Below are 17,411 nucleotides of genomic sequence, written 5' to 3' on the forward strand. Positions count from 1 at the left end.
CTCCAAAACCCCCCTACCTCCCCCCCACCCCACCCTGCGCACCAACTCACCCTCACCCACTCCTGCTTTCTGGCCCTGGCACTCCCCTATACTGGGGCATAGAACCTTTACAGGACCAAGGGCCTCTCCTCCCATTGATGACCAACTAGTATGACCCAGCTCCTAAGGCTGAAGCAAGACGACACTTGGGACTCTCACCAATTACAGAATATAGCTTTATTCATAGAATCTTACAAATAAAACATTTACAGTTCACATGACATAAATTATTTTATTTTCTAATTCTCATAACACCTGAGTTATTTAAAAAAATACTGTGATGGAACTGTAAAGGGAACTATGAGTAAAATCCTCTTTCTTTATGCAAAAAAATCATCCAGCTTATCTGCATCTCTTTGGAAGAGGGTTCACTAAAACTGGATCCTAGGTGGTCCAGAGAGAGAAGCCTTTTAAAACCCAGGTGAAGGGTACCGGGGAGTGCTCCCCCTGCAGACCCTAAGTATTGGAGGGCAGGGATGGAGGACTGAAGGTGAGGTCAGAGATGAGGTGCTCCAGTGACAGAACCCAAGGGCTCCTCTGTGTGACAAGCACTTTCCTTGCTATGTTAACAGGGAACAGAAGCTATGGGCAGTAAGGCCAGAGGAGAAGTGTCTGCTAAGGGCCTGTAGCCCCTTCAACCTCTTATATGTACAGATGCTTAAAACAGCAAGTTCAACATTTAAACGTCAAAAAAGGTCAATGGCCACATTTTCAACTCATGGGGCAAATCTGTCGCCAACAGCAATGGATAATCAGCTGGACGACTGGAGCGTGGCTCCCACGCCCACCTGCGTCTGACTGATGCTGCCCTCCACCCTGAAGAAGCCCCAGGATTTCCTCAAAGTTCTTGAGTTCATGGGAAGAGTGCATGGCAGACACTCTATCTCATGTTTAAGACTCTTTTTAAGCTCTTTTAAACAAACTAAGCCACCATCCTACTCCAGCAGAAGGGTACTTAAGGAAGGACAGGATCTGGGGAAGCTTCTAAAGTTAGAAATATAATGCATGAACTAGGTAAAGCAGAATCTTTCAACCTTTGTGGGGAGGGGCTGTGGTGGTGCTGGGAATGACATTCAGGGTGTCACATACACACTGGACAAAAAAAAGTGCTACCACTGAGCCACACCCTCAGACCTACAATCTTAAATTTTACGTTTTTATCTTCATTTTGTTTTGCTGACACCGGAGCTTGCTATGTAGCCCAGACTGGCCTGCTCTTCACTATGAAGCCCAGGCTGGTATAAAACTTGAGCCTGCTGACTCTGCCTCCTAGGTGCTGAGATTACAGGTACGAGCCACATGGCCTGCTCAGTCTTACATTTTGAGTGTCAATTTCTGCTACCTCCTGAAGCAGTTGTAGGAGAAATAAAACAGAGAAGATGAGACTGGCCTTCAAACACTAACAACCATGACGGTAACATAAAGCTTAACTTCTAACATTGAAGGGACTGGTTCTTTGGTAAAACTGGACCCTAAGCCTACCAGGACCTGGTCCTGACTTTCAATCTAGTACCTTGATTGCTGAAGGTTCCTCTTCCTGCTGCCTTTTCTCAAAGGTAAGAGGCAAGACCAGGGAGAGAAACTGAGCAAATTTCTATGTTTTCCCCAGTTGTGTTCTCAGGATTCCTGGTTTCAAGCATGTTTCCCCAAGAAAAACAAGAATGAACACACACACATACAAGCATATATATATATATATATATATATATATATATATATATATATATATATGCTGCTTTTAATGGACAGTTTTCCTGTGGTAAGAACAGAAAGACTCCGGCATTGGCAATGATTCAGTACTCTAAGTCATGCAAACAATGGCTCCTGGGCTGTGACTGTGGGCACCACTAAGAAAGGCTCCGGGAGAGACTGGCTCCCCAAAGTGGCTAAGGGATCCATGTATCAATATGATAATAAAAAATTAATTCACTTAGTGAACCTGGAGATTAGCTCCCCTGGAAGCCAGAGTTCTGAGGAGGGGGCTGCACAGCGCCTGAGGCTGGCTTGTGGTGTGAAATGTCAAGCATCTGTTTTTTTTTTTTCAGTATTCAATCTTGTTGTCTGGGACTGGAAAGGAAGTGGTAGCTAGACAGTGTCCTTTAAAATCCATCGGCAGCAATGACATCTGCAGTCCTGACCTCAAGATTTGACCTCAAGGTCCAGAGTCCCATGATATTCAACTATTATTTCTGCAATTAGCAAGTCCTAAGTCTGGCCTGCAATGACTCCATTCCCAATTACCTTGGTCATAAAAAGGCATAAACAACTGTGTGCCGGTTTTATAAGTCAGGTTCTACTGGACAGAGGTCTTGACCAGGGGAGATTGATTTGTGCAGTTTCCTTCCTAATGCAAACACCTTTAAATGTGCTCTGACTGTGAGGCATCCTAGTGAGGCATCTACAAAGTTAACTAGACAAAGGAAGCCAATAGGAAGGCGTGAGGATCAGGGCAAAACCAACTGATTCAGCGGACCTCCTGCCACTCCAGAGAATGTCCACAGTGGCTCCCTGGATGATTGTGTGACTCCAGATGCTGCAAGCAACACGCACACAGCATCCTGGTGGAAACCTAGTATCACGGAGACAGGACATCCATCACTTGTTCTACATCCTCCTCACTCAGGCAATCCTCTGCCCCTCTGCCTGCCACACTCATCAGAGAAGAGTTAACAGACTGAAAAACACAGGAGCCTTGTCTTCTGCCCTCTTCTCTGTAAAAACATGAGAACCCATGCCAAGATGGACCGACCTGAAATCCTGGGTACACACATTTAGAATCACAGGCCCCAAAGCTGGGAGTCACACTGATATTTCTAATCAAACCATGACCACTGGCTTCGTTTTTACATTGCAAAAGATTCCACATCTCTCAGTGCTTCTTCCAAGAGAAAGGGAGGAGGGTGACCAGAAGGAAAAGGGAAGCATGTCCTACATGTGGCATTTCAGTTCCAGAACCATCAGTGGAAAGGGTCAGGAGACAACGGTTCGAGGCACTATCTAGAGATTCCCAGGGCAGCTTCTTCCTAGGACAGAGCATTTGAGACAGCTGATGTCTGCATGCAGGCAGACAGTTTGTGCCAGGGTTTAAAGAGCTGCCTTTCCCATGATGCTTCGTGGATGCTGAGTCCTCGGGCCAGGGACCAGATGGGGGCCCAGAGCCCGATGTCCAATGCCACTGGCTTCCCACTGGCAGGGTCCTACCCGATCTGAATCTGCCCTGAATACATTGTGAGGACCAGCATAATGGAGAAGCCGGTTAGGAGGCCAAGATTCTGGATGACAAAGGGGACCAAAAAGCTGTCTTTCTTCTCGTCCTCCTGGCAGACTTCATTCATCTCAGGGAACTGAGAAAGAAGAGAAAAAGCGAGTTATAGATTCTGTTAACACCGTCCCCATCACGGTAATTGGGACAATTTCACATGTCTGGTTCTCAAGTGGCAGGCCGTGTTTTTGGAAGGATGTTTTTGGAAGTTCTGGAGACTTTTCTGGGGTTAGGAGAGGTCACAGCGGGGTATTATCTTTGACCATTCTCTGTAGCTCTCAACAATATGGCTGCCAAAACAAGACCCAAACAATGCAGACACCAGCTAATGTGCAAGTGTGGGCTGAGGAAGCCTCACAAAGCCCCGCCCCTAAATGAAGAGTTATAGACAATTAATGACTACTCAGATGCAGAGAAACCAGTCTTCCTCAAGGATAAGCTCCCTGATTGGGTATCCAGTATATATGTACAGACAAGGAACACCAAATGGACTCAGAAGTTTGTATATGTGTGTGTGTGTGTGTGTGTGTGTGTGTGTATTCTTTTTTTAAAGACTTTTATTATTTATTTTATGTACATGATCACACTGTAGCTGTACAGATGGTCGTAAGCCTTCATGTGGTTGTTGGGAATTGAATTTTTTAGGACCTCTGCTTATTCCAGTCAACTCTGCTCACTCAGTCCCTGCTTGCTCTGACCCAAAGATTTATTTATTACTATATATAAGTCACCGTAGCTGTCTTCAGACACACCAGGAAAGGGAGTCAGGTTTCATTACAGGTGATTGTGAGCCACCATGTGGTTGCTGGGATTTGAACTCAGGACCTTCAGAAGAGCAGTCAGTCCTCTTACCCGCTGAGCCATCTCGCCAGCCCTATATGTCTATTCTTATATCTCTCAATAATACAGAGAAAAGACTCTATGCATCTGAGAGGGAGCAGGGCGGTAGGGGGGACACAGGAGGAGTTGGGAGGGGGAAGGAGGTAAATGATATAAATATAACACTCATATATGAACTTCTTAAAGTTAAAACTTAAAAGACATCCGTAAGGTTACCATTAACTTGTGGTAGACAAGGGTCTAAGTAATGCCCTTTTTTTCCCCTCATTCCCTCTTTTCTTTCTGTCTACATAGCACACCTTTTCCATCAAATTGCAATAAGGCCCCTACACTGAGTATGGTCAGTTTTCTATAATGAAATGCTAATAGAGAAACCAAAGTTCTCCCTTTAAAACCCAATGATTTCTGGGTATAGTAGTTAACACCTGTCTGCCCAGCATCTGGTGCGTGGGGGCAGGGCTGCAATGACTTTGAGGCTAGCCTGGGCTACAGAGTGAGACTCTTGTCTCAAACAAACCCAAACAAAAACACTGAATGCTGCATTGAAAAGGTCAGATTATTATATCATTTTAGATTTAAAAAATGTATTCGATGTGTATATGCTGTATGTAGGTGCTCTAGCTGCCTCTGTGTCTGTGTACCTACGGATGCTTGGGCCCTTGTGGAGCACAAGAAGTAGGATCCCCTGGAACGGTAGCTAGGAACCAAACCTGGGTTCTCTTCAAGAGCATCCGGTGCTCTTAACAGCTGAGCCATCTCTCTAACCCAGAACTGTTACTTCTTAAAATCAGTGAACTGGGTGGAGTGTGAAAGAGGCTTCAATAAAGCCAATATTAAAAACAAAATCCTGGGCTGGCCAGATGGCCCCATGTGGCAGAGCATTAGGTGCCTAGTCCCATCTTAGGAAGCCATGACATAAAGGAAACCAAGTCCCACAAGTTATTTCCAATGAGAATTAACACACGCATCTACACACATATCAATGTAAAGAATTAAAAAATAAACACTCCCTAACGTGTGGCCTTTAGCTGCCCTCCTGTCCAAGAGGCAACGGCAAACCCCGGCACTTACCATATCGGCTAGGGCAATATACAAGAACATTCCTCCAGCCAGCGCAAAAATCCAGTTTGCAGAGAAGTGGCTGCCAGCCAGGATGCCAAAGGCCAGACCCAAATAGCAGCAGCAGGCAGAGAGGAAGTTGAAGAAGAGAGCCTGCTGGATGCTCATGCCAGCATTGAGCAGGATGACAAAGTCTCCTGCAACAGGATGAGAACAGGAAGAGGGCTGAGTCAGGATGCACAACACTAATGACTGGGACTGCTTCAGCTACGGATGGAGCACGTGTGGGTGAAAATCCCACTCTCAGGTGGTACTGGGCTAAAGGTACCTCCATCTTCCAATCCTGGCCATGGCCTCCCAGTACAGGGGCTGCAAATCACTCATAGGCTTCTGGAAGTACATAAGTAACCAGCACCGGCCTCATTGCTCCCCACACAGAGGCTGAAAATAATCCACAGGACTTTAAATGTCTATAACCAACTGGCAACGGCCTCACTTCTTTTTTGACTGATGGTGAAATGAAAATAGCTCCCTCTCTCCTAACAGATGGTATGTCCAGGATCAGACTTGACAGAGGAAGAAATTAGTGCCCAGCCAATAAATGCCAAAGTTAGGAGCCTGCATTGTCACTGGGTCCTGAGTCATGGCTTCTTAGACTCCCTTGATAAAACTACACACACCCTTAGGCGCTGGCTTTTTCATTTCATTCACATGACATGCTTTGACAAGATTTCTAGCTTCTGCAGGATGTAGGACATAAGAGGGGATCTTTACTGAGTATCCACAATACTGTGTGGCACTTGGTAAGTCCTTCTCAACATCTGTTTGCCTATAATCCCCTTGATGATTCTAAAAGGCAGGTGCGGGTATTAATCACGCTATACAGGTGGGAAAATTAAGCCACAGGACACAGGACTCACGGGATAAAAATCTCCCTGTAAGAACCTCCTTCACTCTAAGCTACGCTCCACTCAACTGTTGTAATTCCAGAGTTATCGAGACAGGGCATTAATTCAGTGAGTGCTGTGGAGGAGGGAGGGGCAGCAGGGATGAGGTGCGCAAAGGGTGTCTCCGTGTCTCAGACAAAAACTGAGACAGCTGGAACACAGGGCCAGGGGCTAAGCACTCACCCAGCTCGTGAGGGAATTCCTCACAGAGAATGGCCACTGACGTGCTGATGCCTTGGAAGACAGACACAGTGAAGGAGGCACCAATAGCCAGGCCATCGATGAAATTGTGGAGCCCGTCGCTCAGGGTGATCATCCAGGCCAAGGTCCCGATATCAGAGTAGCGGACCCCCTTGAGCCAGTAGCAAGCACTCTGGGACGCCTGCAGGTCCTAGGAGAAAGGACATACCAGTGAACTTTAGGTAAACCACAGTAAGCTAGACTCACAAAGGCCATGGCTGCTGCGTCGAGGCTCCCCAGGGGACACTCATGGCTGCTGACCTGCACAGACATGGAGTTGACGATGACCTTCTCGTCCGTGCCAGGCACCTTGCCATCCAGCTCGCCGCTGCAGTGCTGAGGGATCATGTGATCCAGGTCCCCGTTCTGTAGCTTCTCCGTCACACCCTCCTCCTGGTCCTTCTTGGAAGGAAGTGTCTCGGAGGTAAAATGGTTATGGCCATGATGGTGCTAGGGTAGGAAGAGCGAGCAGTGTTACTGATCAAAACCACCAGCCCAGCCCAGCTCAACCCAGTCCAGCCCAGCCCAACCCGGCGCCCACCACTTGGAGGAAGCACGCCAAGGCCGGGAAGATCTTATTCCTGTATCCAAGGAAACCCAGCAGGCCACACACAGGGATGTGGAGAAATTGTGGCAACACATACAAAGACAGGGACTTTCTAGTAGACAAAGAAGTACCCTGCCGTCACCCAATCCAGTGAGGTGACCGCTACTCTAAGTACTTAGGTTGCTCCTTTAAGATGGCCACTTTATTCAACTCTAACAGGCAGTGACCCCATGTCAACTACAGGAGGCCTCTTATTGGAGCTACACCCGTCAAAGCTGTTCCTGGATGTTTGTAACCCAACCTCTTTTACTGTCCTCTATAGAGAGAATGCCAGGCTTGCCCATCACGCACCGTCATGTGCTGCTACACCCCACCAACCCATGTCAGCACTTTTTTTTTTCTTTCTGAAGTTAAAGTCTTCTGCTAGACAGCTCATCACTAAGAACTGGGCCTCACCTCGTTTTTCTGCTTCAGGAGCATCTTCAGGATCTTTTCTGTGAAAAAGAAAAGGTAGAAACCCCCAAACACTACTGCAGACTTGGAGACATAATTGTCCTGAGGGTTGAAGCCAAAAGCCTGTGGGCACAGGAAAACGGAATGAGTTTACATACACAAGCCGTCAGCAGCTCTCCTCTCCTTACCACTCTCCACTCTGGGAAAGAGGCTCTGCTGGCCGCCCATTCTCCTGCCAGCAGAAACCTAGCCTCTGCACTCCCCGGACTCGCCAGCACTAGCCTGGGTGCCTGCATATTCTCTTCGGATACAAAAGGCAGGCTGGCTTTAGGATTTCCTGATCCAGGGCGATTGGATCCAGGACCTTAGGTTTGCTCGGCAATCACCGTAGCACTAAGCTACATCTCCAGCCCTCAGGGTTTCATTATATGTATTTTATGTTTACTTAATTTTTATTTATGTGTGAAAGTGTGTGTTTGCGAATATGCATGTAGGTGGCCGAGGAGGCCAGAAGAGGGTGCCAGTTCACCTGAATCTGGAGCTGTAGGCACCCAGGAGCCATGTGCACCCTGGGAGCCAAACTCTGGGCCTCAGGAAGAGCAGCAAGCATTCAGGGCCTCAGGAACTACCATGGCCAGTTGGCTTGCTTGCTTTCTTTTCTTTTCTTTTCTTTTCTTTCTTTCTTTATTTTTTTTTTGTTTTTGTTTTTGTTTTTTTCGAGACAGGGTTTCTCTGTATAGCCCTGGCTGTCCTGGAACTCACTTTGTAGTCCAGGCTGGCCTTGAACTCAGAAATCAGCCTGCTTCTGCCTCCCCAGTCTTTTTCTTTTCTTTTTGACTAGGTCCTACTACACTTATTACATAGACCAGGCTGTCCTCAGACTCACAGAGGCCAGCCTGCCTCTACCTCCCGAGCTCTGGGGATTAAAAACTGGTTGTCTCCTTTTAATGAGAACACTGCCTTAATCGCTGTTAGTACTTAGCCACATAAGCACTTAGTCAGCAAATAGCACGTTTAAAGGGAGGCCACCTGCGTTTATTTTTGCCTCATCTACTGTCCCCAGTTCATCTGCCCGTAAACACAATGGGAAGTGGTTTAGTTACGATTGCTAAAAGGAGAAAATCCATTCCAGTTCCACAGCAAGAATTGCAGCATCGCCCTGACCACAGAACCTTGAAAGGACCACAAACCAAAAAAAGCAGGCTCTGTCCCTGCCGGCATCTTGGGGTGGATAAAGGCCAGGCCTAGTTCCACAAGCCTGCAGTTTCCCGAACTCCGGAGGAGGAGGTGGGAGGACCCTGGGACTCTGAGGCCAGCCTGTCCAACAAAGGTTCCATTTCTCTAGAACAGAATAAAAATATTTTTGAAAAGAATGGGCTGGTGGGGAGGGTATACTGCTCTGAGTTCTTTCTGGAAATTTCACTTAAGTAAGGAAGGGTAAAAGGATTTATCGACACAGAAGATGGGAATAGCCAGAGAGCTGTCCTAAGTCTGGCTCCTGGTTTATGGTGCCAAGTGTCCAATGACCTGTTTGTGTCATTTCTAACAGAAAACAGGCTCAATTCCCAGTACTTTGGAGGCGGAGGCAGGAAGACAGCAGGTCTGAGACCATGAGGTGAGATTATCTCAAAAAATATACTCCAGGTCTCTTGGGAACAGGGCAGAGACAAGAGCTAACCCTCCTGAAGGAGAACCCCAATTGACTTCAAGGGCAGACATTTCTCTTCCTGCAGTTTAAGGCAGCAGGCTCCCAGCCCTCTAGCCTCGGCCTCTAAGAGACCAGGAGGGCAAATGCTAAAGGAGCCCTGCTTGCAGGTCAGCTCTTCTGGAGAAGAGGTGCGCCCTGGGAAAAAGTGAAGAAGAGCCAGTAGGTGAGGCGGGATTCAAGAGCACAGGACTCATTAGACCTGAGCTTAGGGCAGTGGACATTCATGCAGGTCAGACTCTGGGGACGTGAGGGAAGGGTGTGGGAGGGGGGAGAGCCATGATTCATTTAACAGTCGTCACAATTGCTCCACCAAGAACACAAAACAATACTGTAGAAAACAGTGTTCTCAGAAGCATGTAAGATTGGCTCTTGCCTTTGCACAGGCTTGTCAGACCACCCGCAGTGAAATGCATTGTGCTTATTATAATTAGCAGGTCCACTGAAGAGATTTCTCGAAATCACTAGGGCCTCTCCAAAGCAGAGGAGGACTACACTGGCTTCAAAACAGTGGCTCCCTTCTCTCCTGTGGAAGGTCACCCACCATGAAGGTGCCACAGATGTCCTGCTTCCTCTGGATTTCCTTTGCCCTCAAACTCCCTATCGAAGAGCTGGGTTTTTACTGAGAACTGTGGATTTCGCTGTGGTTTGCTTTTCTAAATTAAAGCCCCACACTGAGAGTCAGAGCTAATCGAGCTTGCTTGTCTTCTACCTATGTGTAGCAGGTACATGTGTGCACTGTGTGTGTGTGTGTGTCTGTGTGTGTGTCTGTGTGTGTGCCTGCTGCCTGCAGAGGCCACAACAGGGCATGAGATCATCTGGAACTGGAGTTAGAGTTTGTAAGCTCCCTGTGGGTGCTGCGAATGGAACCAGCTGAGCCATCTCTTCAGTGCCAAGTTACACTGGCGTTTCACTCTACAGTCCCAGCCTTTTGGAGGCACCCATATGCCTTTGAGAGTCAGCCTATTGTTTATCATCTGTATACAAAGAACAGAGAAGTGAATGGCTGGTCCAGGTGTGGGGTCTGCCTAAGGATGGGATTTCAACCTAACCCTTAAATCTCGCTTAGCTTGGTCCTAGCTTTCCTTTCCAAACAAAGGACTCTTGGGGGCCAGTCTCTGTGCCTTCCATGTACATAGAGGCTCCCCCCACTGTGCCTATTGCCCCCTAGCTGATAGGGGTGCTCTGGTGAGAGCGCTGCAGCTTGTCATACCTCTGGGATGAGCTGGAAGAGGGCGTTGGAGTAGAGGGTTCCAATCGCCAAGGCTATGAAGTAGAGCAGCAGCCTCTTGTAAAAAGTCTTCTTCATGAAGGGCACCACGCTGGCCCCCATGAGGGAGCAGAGGGAGATGACGGTAACGCAGAGGAAACCGTACCCCCATACTGCCAGCCCAACCCAGGACAGGGAGCAAGGCAACCACCATGAGGGAAAGGAGGTGGACAGGAGAATTGTGGGTATGAACGAAGGAACCCAAAAAGAAAGACCAGAGACAAGTAGGGAGAGAGAGAGAGAGAGAGAGAGAGAGAGAGAGAGAGAGAGANGATTTATTTCAAAGTGCTGGAGCAAGAGGAGGAGCCACAGCAGCTACTACATCAAAAATAGAGAGGAGTGAGAGAGGAAGAGAAGGTGAGGAGAGCGAGAGCGAGCGAGAGAGAGAGAGAGAGAGAGAGAGAGAGAGAGAGAGAGAGAGAGAGAGAGAGAAATAGGAGAGATTTGTTAGTGATTTGGGTCTGATGCAATTTCCTTCAATCAGTGCAGGAGGTATGAGGAGGAATCTGAGGTGGTCTTGGAACCCCGTGACTACTGCCCCTGCTCCCGAGGTGGCCTGGGTCATACCTGCCAGCTGGTGTGACTGGCAAACAGGGCAGGCTACTGCCTCATTGCACACACGAATTCAGCACGTGCTCAGGTCAGGCACAGACTTCGGACTCAAGGTCTTTTAACAGGACACCAGAGCAAGTGGGAAGACAAGGTTTGGTGTGTCACTGGCTCTCCTTGTGCCTATTTAAGCCACATCACAGTGGCGCGTGTGACACTACCCAAGGATCATTTGCTTTGTGAAAGAAACAAGAACAGAGCTGTGCACGGGACGGGAAGGTCACCGAGCAGGCTGCGCCGGTCAGAGTCGGTTTCTGAGCAGCCGTGTTTGTCCCCATTTGCTTTGAGGGACCTGGGGTAGAAAGCAGAGTTCCAAGACCAACTCGTTATAAAAATTAATCTCAAATGCATTTTCCAAAGTGACGCACTCTGGGTTGTGAGGGGACAGTACAGAACTGTACCAGGATGACAACCCTTGTATGTCAGTCAAACAAGCAATAAAACATTTCATTTCAAATCCTTAAAAAAAAAAAAAAAAATTAGTAAATTCAATGGCTGGAGCTGAAAAAAATAGCCCAAGGTGAGGCCTCTTTTGGGACAAACAAGGGAGCTAGCCTTAATTCAGTTCTTCTCTCATGATGAAAAGGAGCGGGGGAGCCCTGACATCTCAGAGAGAAGCTCTCCTCAGTTAACCTCTTGGTTGAGGAGGGCCAAAAAAGCCAATGATGTGAGCCTTTATAAAAGATCTCATAGCACCAAAGTGGCCAACCAGGTAGCTACATGGTACTTCTCCAACAGTGGTGTGTGCCTGTGCTGAACAGCTGGGCAGACTCTCAACTTGGGTCTTATTTTTGCAGCTCCTCAGTGATGGCGATTAAAAAACAGAATTATTGAACATTTAAAAACAGTCAGGTGAGTGGACCAGAAAGTCAGACCTATCCGGGAAAGATCAGGATGCAAGGCACAAACGAATGAGCTTCTCTTGTACTGTGTTTGTTTTTTTTGTTTTGTTTTTTTGTTTTATTTTTGGTTTGGTTTGGTTTTGGTGGGAACAACCTATTTCTTAAGCTGCCCAAGCTGTGATCCTCCTGCCTCAGATTTTCAAGTGCTGCAACTGCAGGCGTGAGCTGCCACAGCTGCCTTAATTAAAACCAGGATCACACCATTTGAGGCCAGTTCCCTGAGTGACCTCCCTCCCTCTGCCTCACACGTCATTGAGGATCAACTGGAGTCCACACACGAGCACCCCCAAGATTTCCCTTAATTGTCAGCTCCTGCCTGGCAAGTGGAGTGCTTTGGACTCCTATAAATCGAGGCTCTGGAATGGAGTCAAAAGATTCCCCCAAAGGGGGCACAAATGTTTTAGAACCTTGCATCTGATGTCACCCGAAGAGGCCAGAGGCCAACTTGAGCGAACAGAGGCATGAGAGAAGTTATTGGACCCCTGATATAAAGAGTCAATTCATTTTTCAGGTGGCAATTATTGGGGGCCTTAGAACACAGAGGGAGAATGTCAGCCCGAGGGGGACTGGGCTGTGGCAGCCCAGGAAAAGTGAACGCGCGCCTGTTTCTACTGCACCTCTGGGATGAGCTGGAAAAGGGCGTTAGAGAGCAGCGTTCCAATGGACAGGGCGATGAAGTAAGTGAGCACACGGCTGAAAAACGCTTTCTCTGTGCACGGCAGGACCAGGACTCCCAGGAGAGAGGCCAGGTTAATCAGTGAGACACTGAGGAAGCCAAAGCCCCACACTGTGGAGGAACAAGAACAGATGAGGGCCTCCATTACTGAGGGAGTAACGCTGCCGACGGTGAGGTAGGCACAGAGATCCGGCATTAGGAAAGGTCTGCTGCCTCCATCTCATGTTAGGGAAGCCTCGGGAAGCAAGGTCGAGGTTGCTATCTGAGCAGCTAACCCTTCAGAGGAAGAGACTCAACATGGCGGAGTACCATGAGATGAGTTAAGACAGTATGTGTACTTATGATGGTGACACAGGGCAGGTCTAGTAGCCCTTGCTGGCTCTATATAGGACTTTAGAAAGGCAATCAAGGACTTACTCTGACAGGGTGAGTCCCCTCTAGGTAGAGGGGAGGTACTAAGAGGCAGTGTGGGTGGGGGGCATGGGGTGGGGAATGAAGTAGCCAAAGGAGGTCATAAAGATTGGCACTCTTACAGTTTAATGAAAACAAAGGGTGAGTAAAAAAAACAAACAAACCCATATTCACATGCTGGCCAGGGTCCAGTCCACCCAGTGCTCACCAGGCAGCCCACCCAGGGTCTGGTGATGTGTGTAACAGTCTGAGTACATGTGTCCATCATCACTATCCACCATCGCCCCAATCCAGTCTGTGCATACCTTCAATGGCACTTGGCTTCCCCTCCTCTGTCTGTTCATTTTCCTCAGACTTCTGGTTTTCTGAGGTGCAGGCCTGGGAATCCAGCTGCTGGAGGATGGTGGGGCAGAACTCCTGGAACTCACTCATCCCGATCTGAGATCGCTCGCTCAAGTTGTGGGCCACAAAGAGGGCTCTAGAGCTAAAGCACTGAAACCAGGAGGGGCAGAAGGGTTCTTAGAATCCTTAATTCCCGCCCCGCCCTGCCCTGCACGACTCTACCCTGGAGGGAACTCAACCCCCTGAGAAATAAAGAGAAAACAGCCACAGCCACACTGCAGAGAATCCGGAGTCTCCAGGGATGAGAGTCAGGAAAGCCCCACACTTGAAAGCCTGGTTTGGATCTCAGATCAGCCATAGTGAGTGCTTAGGGCACACAACTATAATCTGGTTATAGAAAGAGGTTTGGGGGACGATTCCAAGGGGAACCTTAATCTTGGCTACTTGGGTGGCCAAGGCAGGAAGAATGTCTGAACTGCAAAGCAAATTCAAATCTAGTCTGCACAGCTCAGTGGAACCCCCCCTCAACCCCCAGCATGCACCCCATCCCCAAGTGAGAAAAGAATACAGTAAAAGGAGTGCTGGCCTAGGTCCAATGCTACTGGGGGGTGGGGTGGCAGTGGAGGACAGGATTCTAATCATGTGACCAGGGTGTGGTTTCAGAGAGACAGGATTCCATCTGGAAACCTGAAAGCCAATTTAGCTGCACTTTACAATAGCCCAGGGAGGTATTCTACTAAAAATGGAGATTATAGATACCTGTGTTGGTTAAAAGACACAGGCACCTGTGACCTTAGGAAGTCTTGCATATTATGGGAAGTCAAATTGAGAGCGCGTGTGCGTGTATGACGTATGCACATATTCATGAGACCAGGAGAGGACACAGGGTGTCCTGTTCTACTGCTCTCCCTGCCTCATTCCCTCGAGACAGTGTCTCTCATTGTGCCTGGAACTAGGCCTGCAGCCAATAAGACACAGCACCGGGATTAGAGGTATGGATGGCTGCCCAGCCTTTACCTGGGTGCTGTGGATTCAAACTTGGGTCCTCACGCTTTCAAAGCAAGGGCTCTTATCGCTGAGACATCTCCCCAGCCCACATTCTTCTCATTGTGTTTTAGTCGCATAAACCACAGCCCTTCTCTGAGGGTGGTTTTACCAGGGTCCACCTCTTCGAGTCAGCCCCCCCTGGGATTACTGACAATATTGGCTTTTAGTTCTGCCGACCCAGAACACTGCTACAGTCCCTAAGGCCCACATGCAAGTCCTCTGAACTCAGCCTGCCACTCACCCACTGCCCACGTGGCACTCAGCCTCCCCAGTGATGCTGACACTTGTCACAGTTGAGCAGCTCTGCATGCATGCAATGCACAGTGCCCCGACCACTTTTCTCCTTTCAGCCCCAGCCTATTTATCCTTCAGGGTGTGGCTTCAGCATACCTCATGCACATGAACCTCAACGTCCCTCTCTCAAAGGAGAACCCCATAATTACAGTGCACTCCACAAAATGTGGTACTTCGTTTTTATCCCAGCTAGCTGAGCCCCTCAACTCAACCCGGTATATGGGTCCTCCTCAGGAGCAGCCGCTGCTCTTTAATCACTGAGGTCCCTAACCCTGGTTCTCCACTTCCCATGATGCTCAGTGTGAGGGACAAAACAGAACAGAAGGACTCTGCAGGCTGACCACTCCTGGGCTGCCACAAACAGCCCCAGACCCGAATAGCAGAAGACGGGATGGAAGAACATTTCAGATGAGACTGGAGACTGGACTAGTGAAACCCTGAGACTAGAGTCTTGGCCCCCATCCCAAGAACCCCCGTGAAACCACTCCCCAGAAAAACAATTCTTCCTGCTTCTGAGGGGATTAGGAGACGCGTCTGGCACAGTGTGAGAACAGTAAACTCTACTGGACATGCTCTCCTGAGAGCCATGGATCACCAGCAGTGACCCAGGTGCAGCTGCAATACTGTCTGGGGACTGAGGACCCTCTTCTTAACCCTTTGTGAGAGCACAACACACCCTGCAGGTACTTGGGAAGCTTCCCTGGGGATGAAGAATATGCTGACCCCAGTGAAGATGGGAGCTGACTGCCACCAGGGTCTACCTGCTTCCCCTGACCAAGCTGTGGGTCACTCTGTGTCCAGCAGTGTTGACGGAGAGGAGCCTTACCGTGGAGAGGTTCCTGGGTCCTTCCTTGGGATGGGAAACATTATCCCGGCCCACTCCCACATGCAGGTGGTCCAGCAGGGACTTCAGCTGTGTCAGGGTAAGGCTGTCATTCTTTCCATAGCGATCCATGAGATCTTCCAGGAAGGAGGTGGCACTGAGGGGTGGCAGGCCAGCAGACGAGGCATGAGTCTGGGGGGCAGTTCTCCATATACCAAACAGCACCAACAGAAGGCAGCTAGGGAGGGCTGGGTGCAGCCGCTTCATGGTGACCACGGATACCTAGAACACAAAGCCAAGTGAAGTCGAGGTCTCTCTCTCTCTGCTCCCACATTCAAGTAAATGTCAACTCACCACCCCAAGCCAAGGGCAAGGGCTCCCCTCCCCCCTCGGACTCTGAGTAGGATGAGCATCAAGATCTGACTTAGCCCCTGTCTCTACATGCTCTACTTGGCTTGGGAGGACTCCTTCTGCTGAAGGGGTAAGACAACAAGAAAAAAGGCGTGCTGGGCTCTGGGGTACAAGTCTCCTAACACCTAGGAGGAAGAGTCAGGAGGATCAGGAGTTCAAGGCCAGTTTCAGCCACACAGTGAGCTTGGGCTATGTAGGAACCTGTTCCTCCTAAAAGGGGAAGTAGAGTTGTTAAGCCTGTGTCAGGTAACCAGAAAGAAACTCACTAAGTCAAAACTAACTCTAACACACACACACACACACACACACACACACACACACACATACACACACTCCCCTAGATCCCTGGGAAGAGAGCGGAATCAGCAGGAATGAGACAGGAGGGTGAGGGTACTGGAGACTGAATAAGATCAGAATGTACAGTATACACATATAAAAATGTCTTAATGAAACTAACACTGTGTGTAGTGAATTTCATTGTGCTAATAAAAATATTGTGCTAAAAATGTATTATTGTTATCATTTTACAGGTATGGCTGTTTGGGCTGTATCTATGTCTATGTACCATGTGCATTCCTAGGTGATTCCAGAGACGAGAGCAGGGCATCATATGCTCTGGAACTGGAGTTACAGACACTTGTAAGTCACTATGTGGGTGCTGGGGATCAAACCCGGGTGCTCTGCAAAAGCAGCCAGTGCTCTTAACCACTGAACTCTCTCTCCAGCCCCTAATACTAAGTCTTAAAAAGAAGGAAAACAAAAGAAACCACGGGCAGAGGAGGTTGATCTGGATTGGCCAAATAGTTAAGAGGCCCAGACTCCATTCCCATCCAAAGCAGACAGAGAGATAGTTAAAAGCTGTGTTGAGGCTATGGCTTTAAACAGAAAGGCCTTACAGAAATACTGAAATAACCATGGATTAATGATATCTCAGATTCACCTCAAATAAGTCAAGGTAGGTTAGTCAGGTGGGACATCCAGATAAGATAAAACTACATTAGGCACATGGATTTCAGAACTGAAACATTTATACACAGAAGATTAAATTAAAATAAATAAAACTTTTTTAAAAGGCCATAGACAGAAATGTGTGGTGGTCAACTTGAATCCTATCAATTTCCTGGAATATCATGGGGCTGTAAGAGAAAGGAGGGACTATAATGTCCAATATGGAAACAGGAGAATATAACACAGCCAAGACTGAGAAGGAACAAAGAAGAATGAGAGCTGCCCTTGACTGTCCTGGTAATCATTCTCTTCCCTTAGTACAGTTACAATCTAATTAGTGACGTCAGCAGGCATGAGGAGGTGCTCCAGCACCAGGGGCCTCCGCGCACAGCATCCCCACGGCCACATACCTCCTGTCCAGAACAGCACAGCATCCCCACGGCCAAGAAACAGGTCCTACTGACCACAGCCTGCCTCTGCTGCTAACACACGATGTGATCATGGGTAAGCTACTTAGTGGGAAACATCACAGGAGGATCCAGGGCAGCCCACCATAGCATAGCCGTTAGCATCAAACACTCGGCTT

General features: G+C 48.5%; 1 protein-coding gene across 4 annotated transcripts in view; it reads right to left on the reverse strand.

Annotated features, from left to right (window-relative positions):
- Positions 1-201: 201 nt before the first annotated feature.
- The window catches only part of Slc39a14 (solute carrier family 39 member 14), a 48,080-nt gene continuing 30,870 nt past the window's right edge, over positions 202-17,411 (reverse strand). For 2 of the 4 annotated variants that reach the window (XM_029541525.1, XM_029541526.1), the window contains exons 2-9: positions 15,470-15,748; positions 13,266-13,452; positions 12,491-12,660; positions 7,391-7,510; positions 6,649-6,837; positions 6,331-6,538; positions 5,213-5,397; positions 202-3,383 (exon numbers count right to left, since the gene is read on the reverse strand). In XM_029541525.1, the coding sequence (XP_029397385.1) occupies positions 3,237-3,383; positions 5,213-5,397; positions 6,331-6,538; positions 6,649-6,837; positions 7,391-7,510; positions 12,491-12,660; positions 13,266-13,452; positions 15,470-15,733 (1,470 nt within the window). In that variant the 5' untranslated portion in view covers positions 15,734-15,748 and the 3' untranslated portion in view covers positions 202-3,236. Of the gene's footprint in view, positions 3,384-5,212; positions 5,398-6,330; positions 6,539-6,648; positions 6,838-7,390; positions 7,511-10,305; positions 10,476-12,490; positions 12,661-13,265; positions 13,453-15,469; positions 15,749-17,411 lie in introns of all 4 variants that reach the window. The other 2 variants (XM_021203501.2, XM_029541524.1) reach the window with 2 other exon arrangements.

This window comes from Mus pahari, chromosome 8, assembly GCF_900095145.1.
Source record: "Mus pahari chromosome 8, PAHARI_EIJ_v1.1, whole genome shotgun sequence".
Classification (NCBI taxonomy): Eukaryota; Metazoa; Chordata; class Mammalia; order Rodentia; family Muridae; genus Mus; species Mus pahari.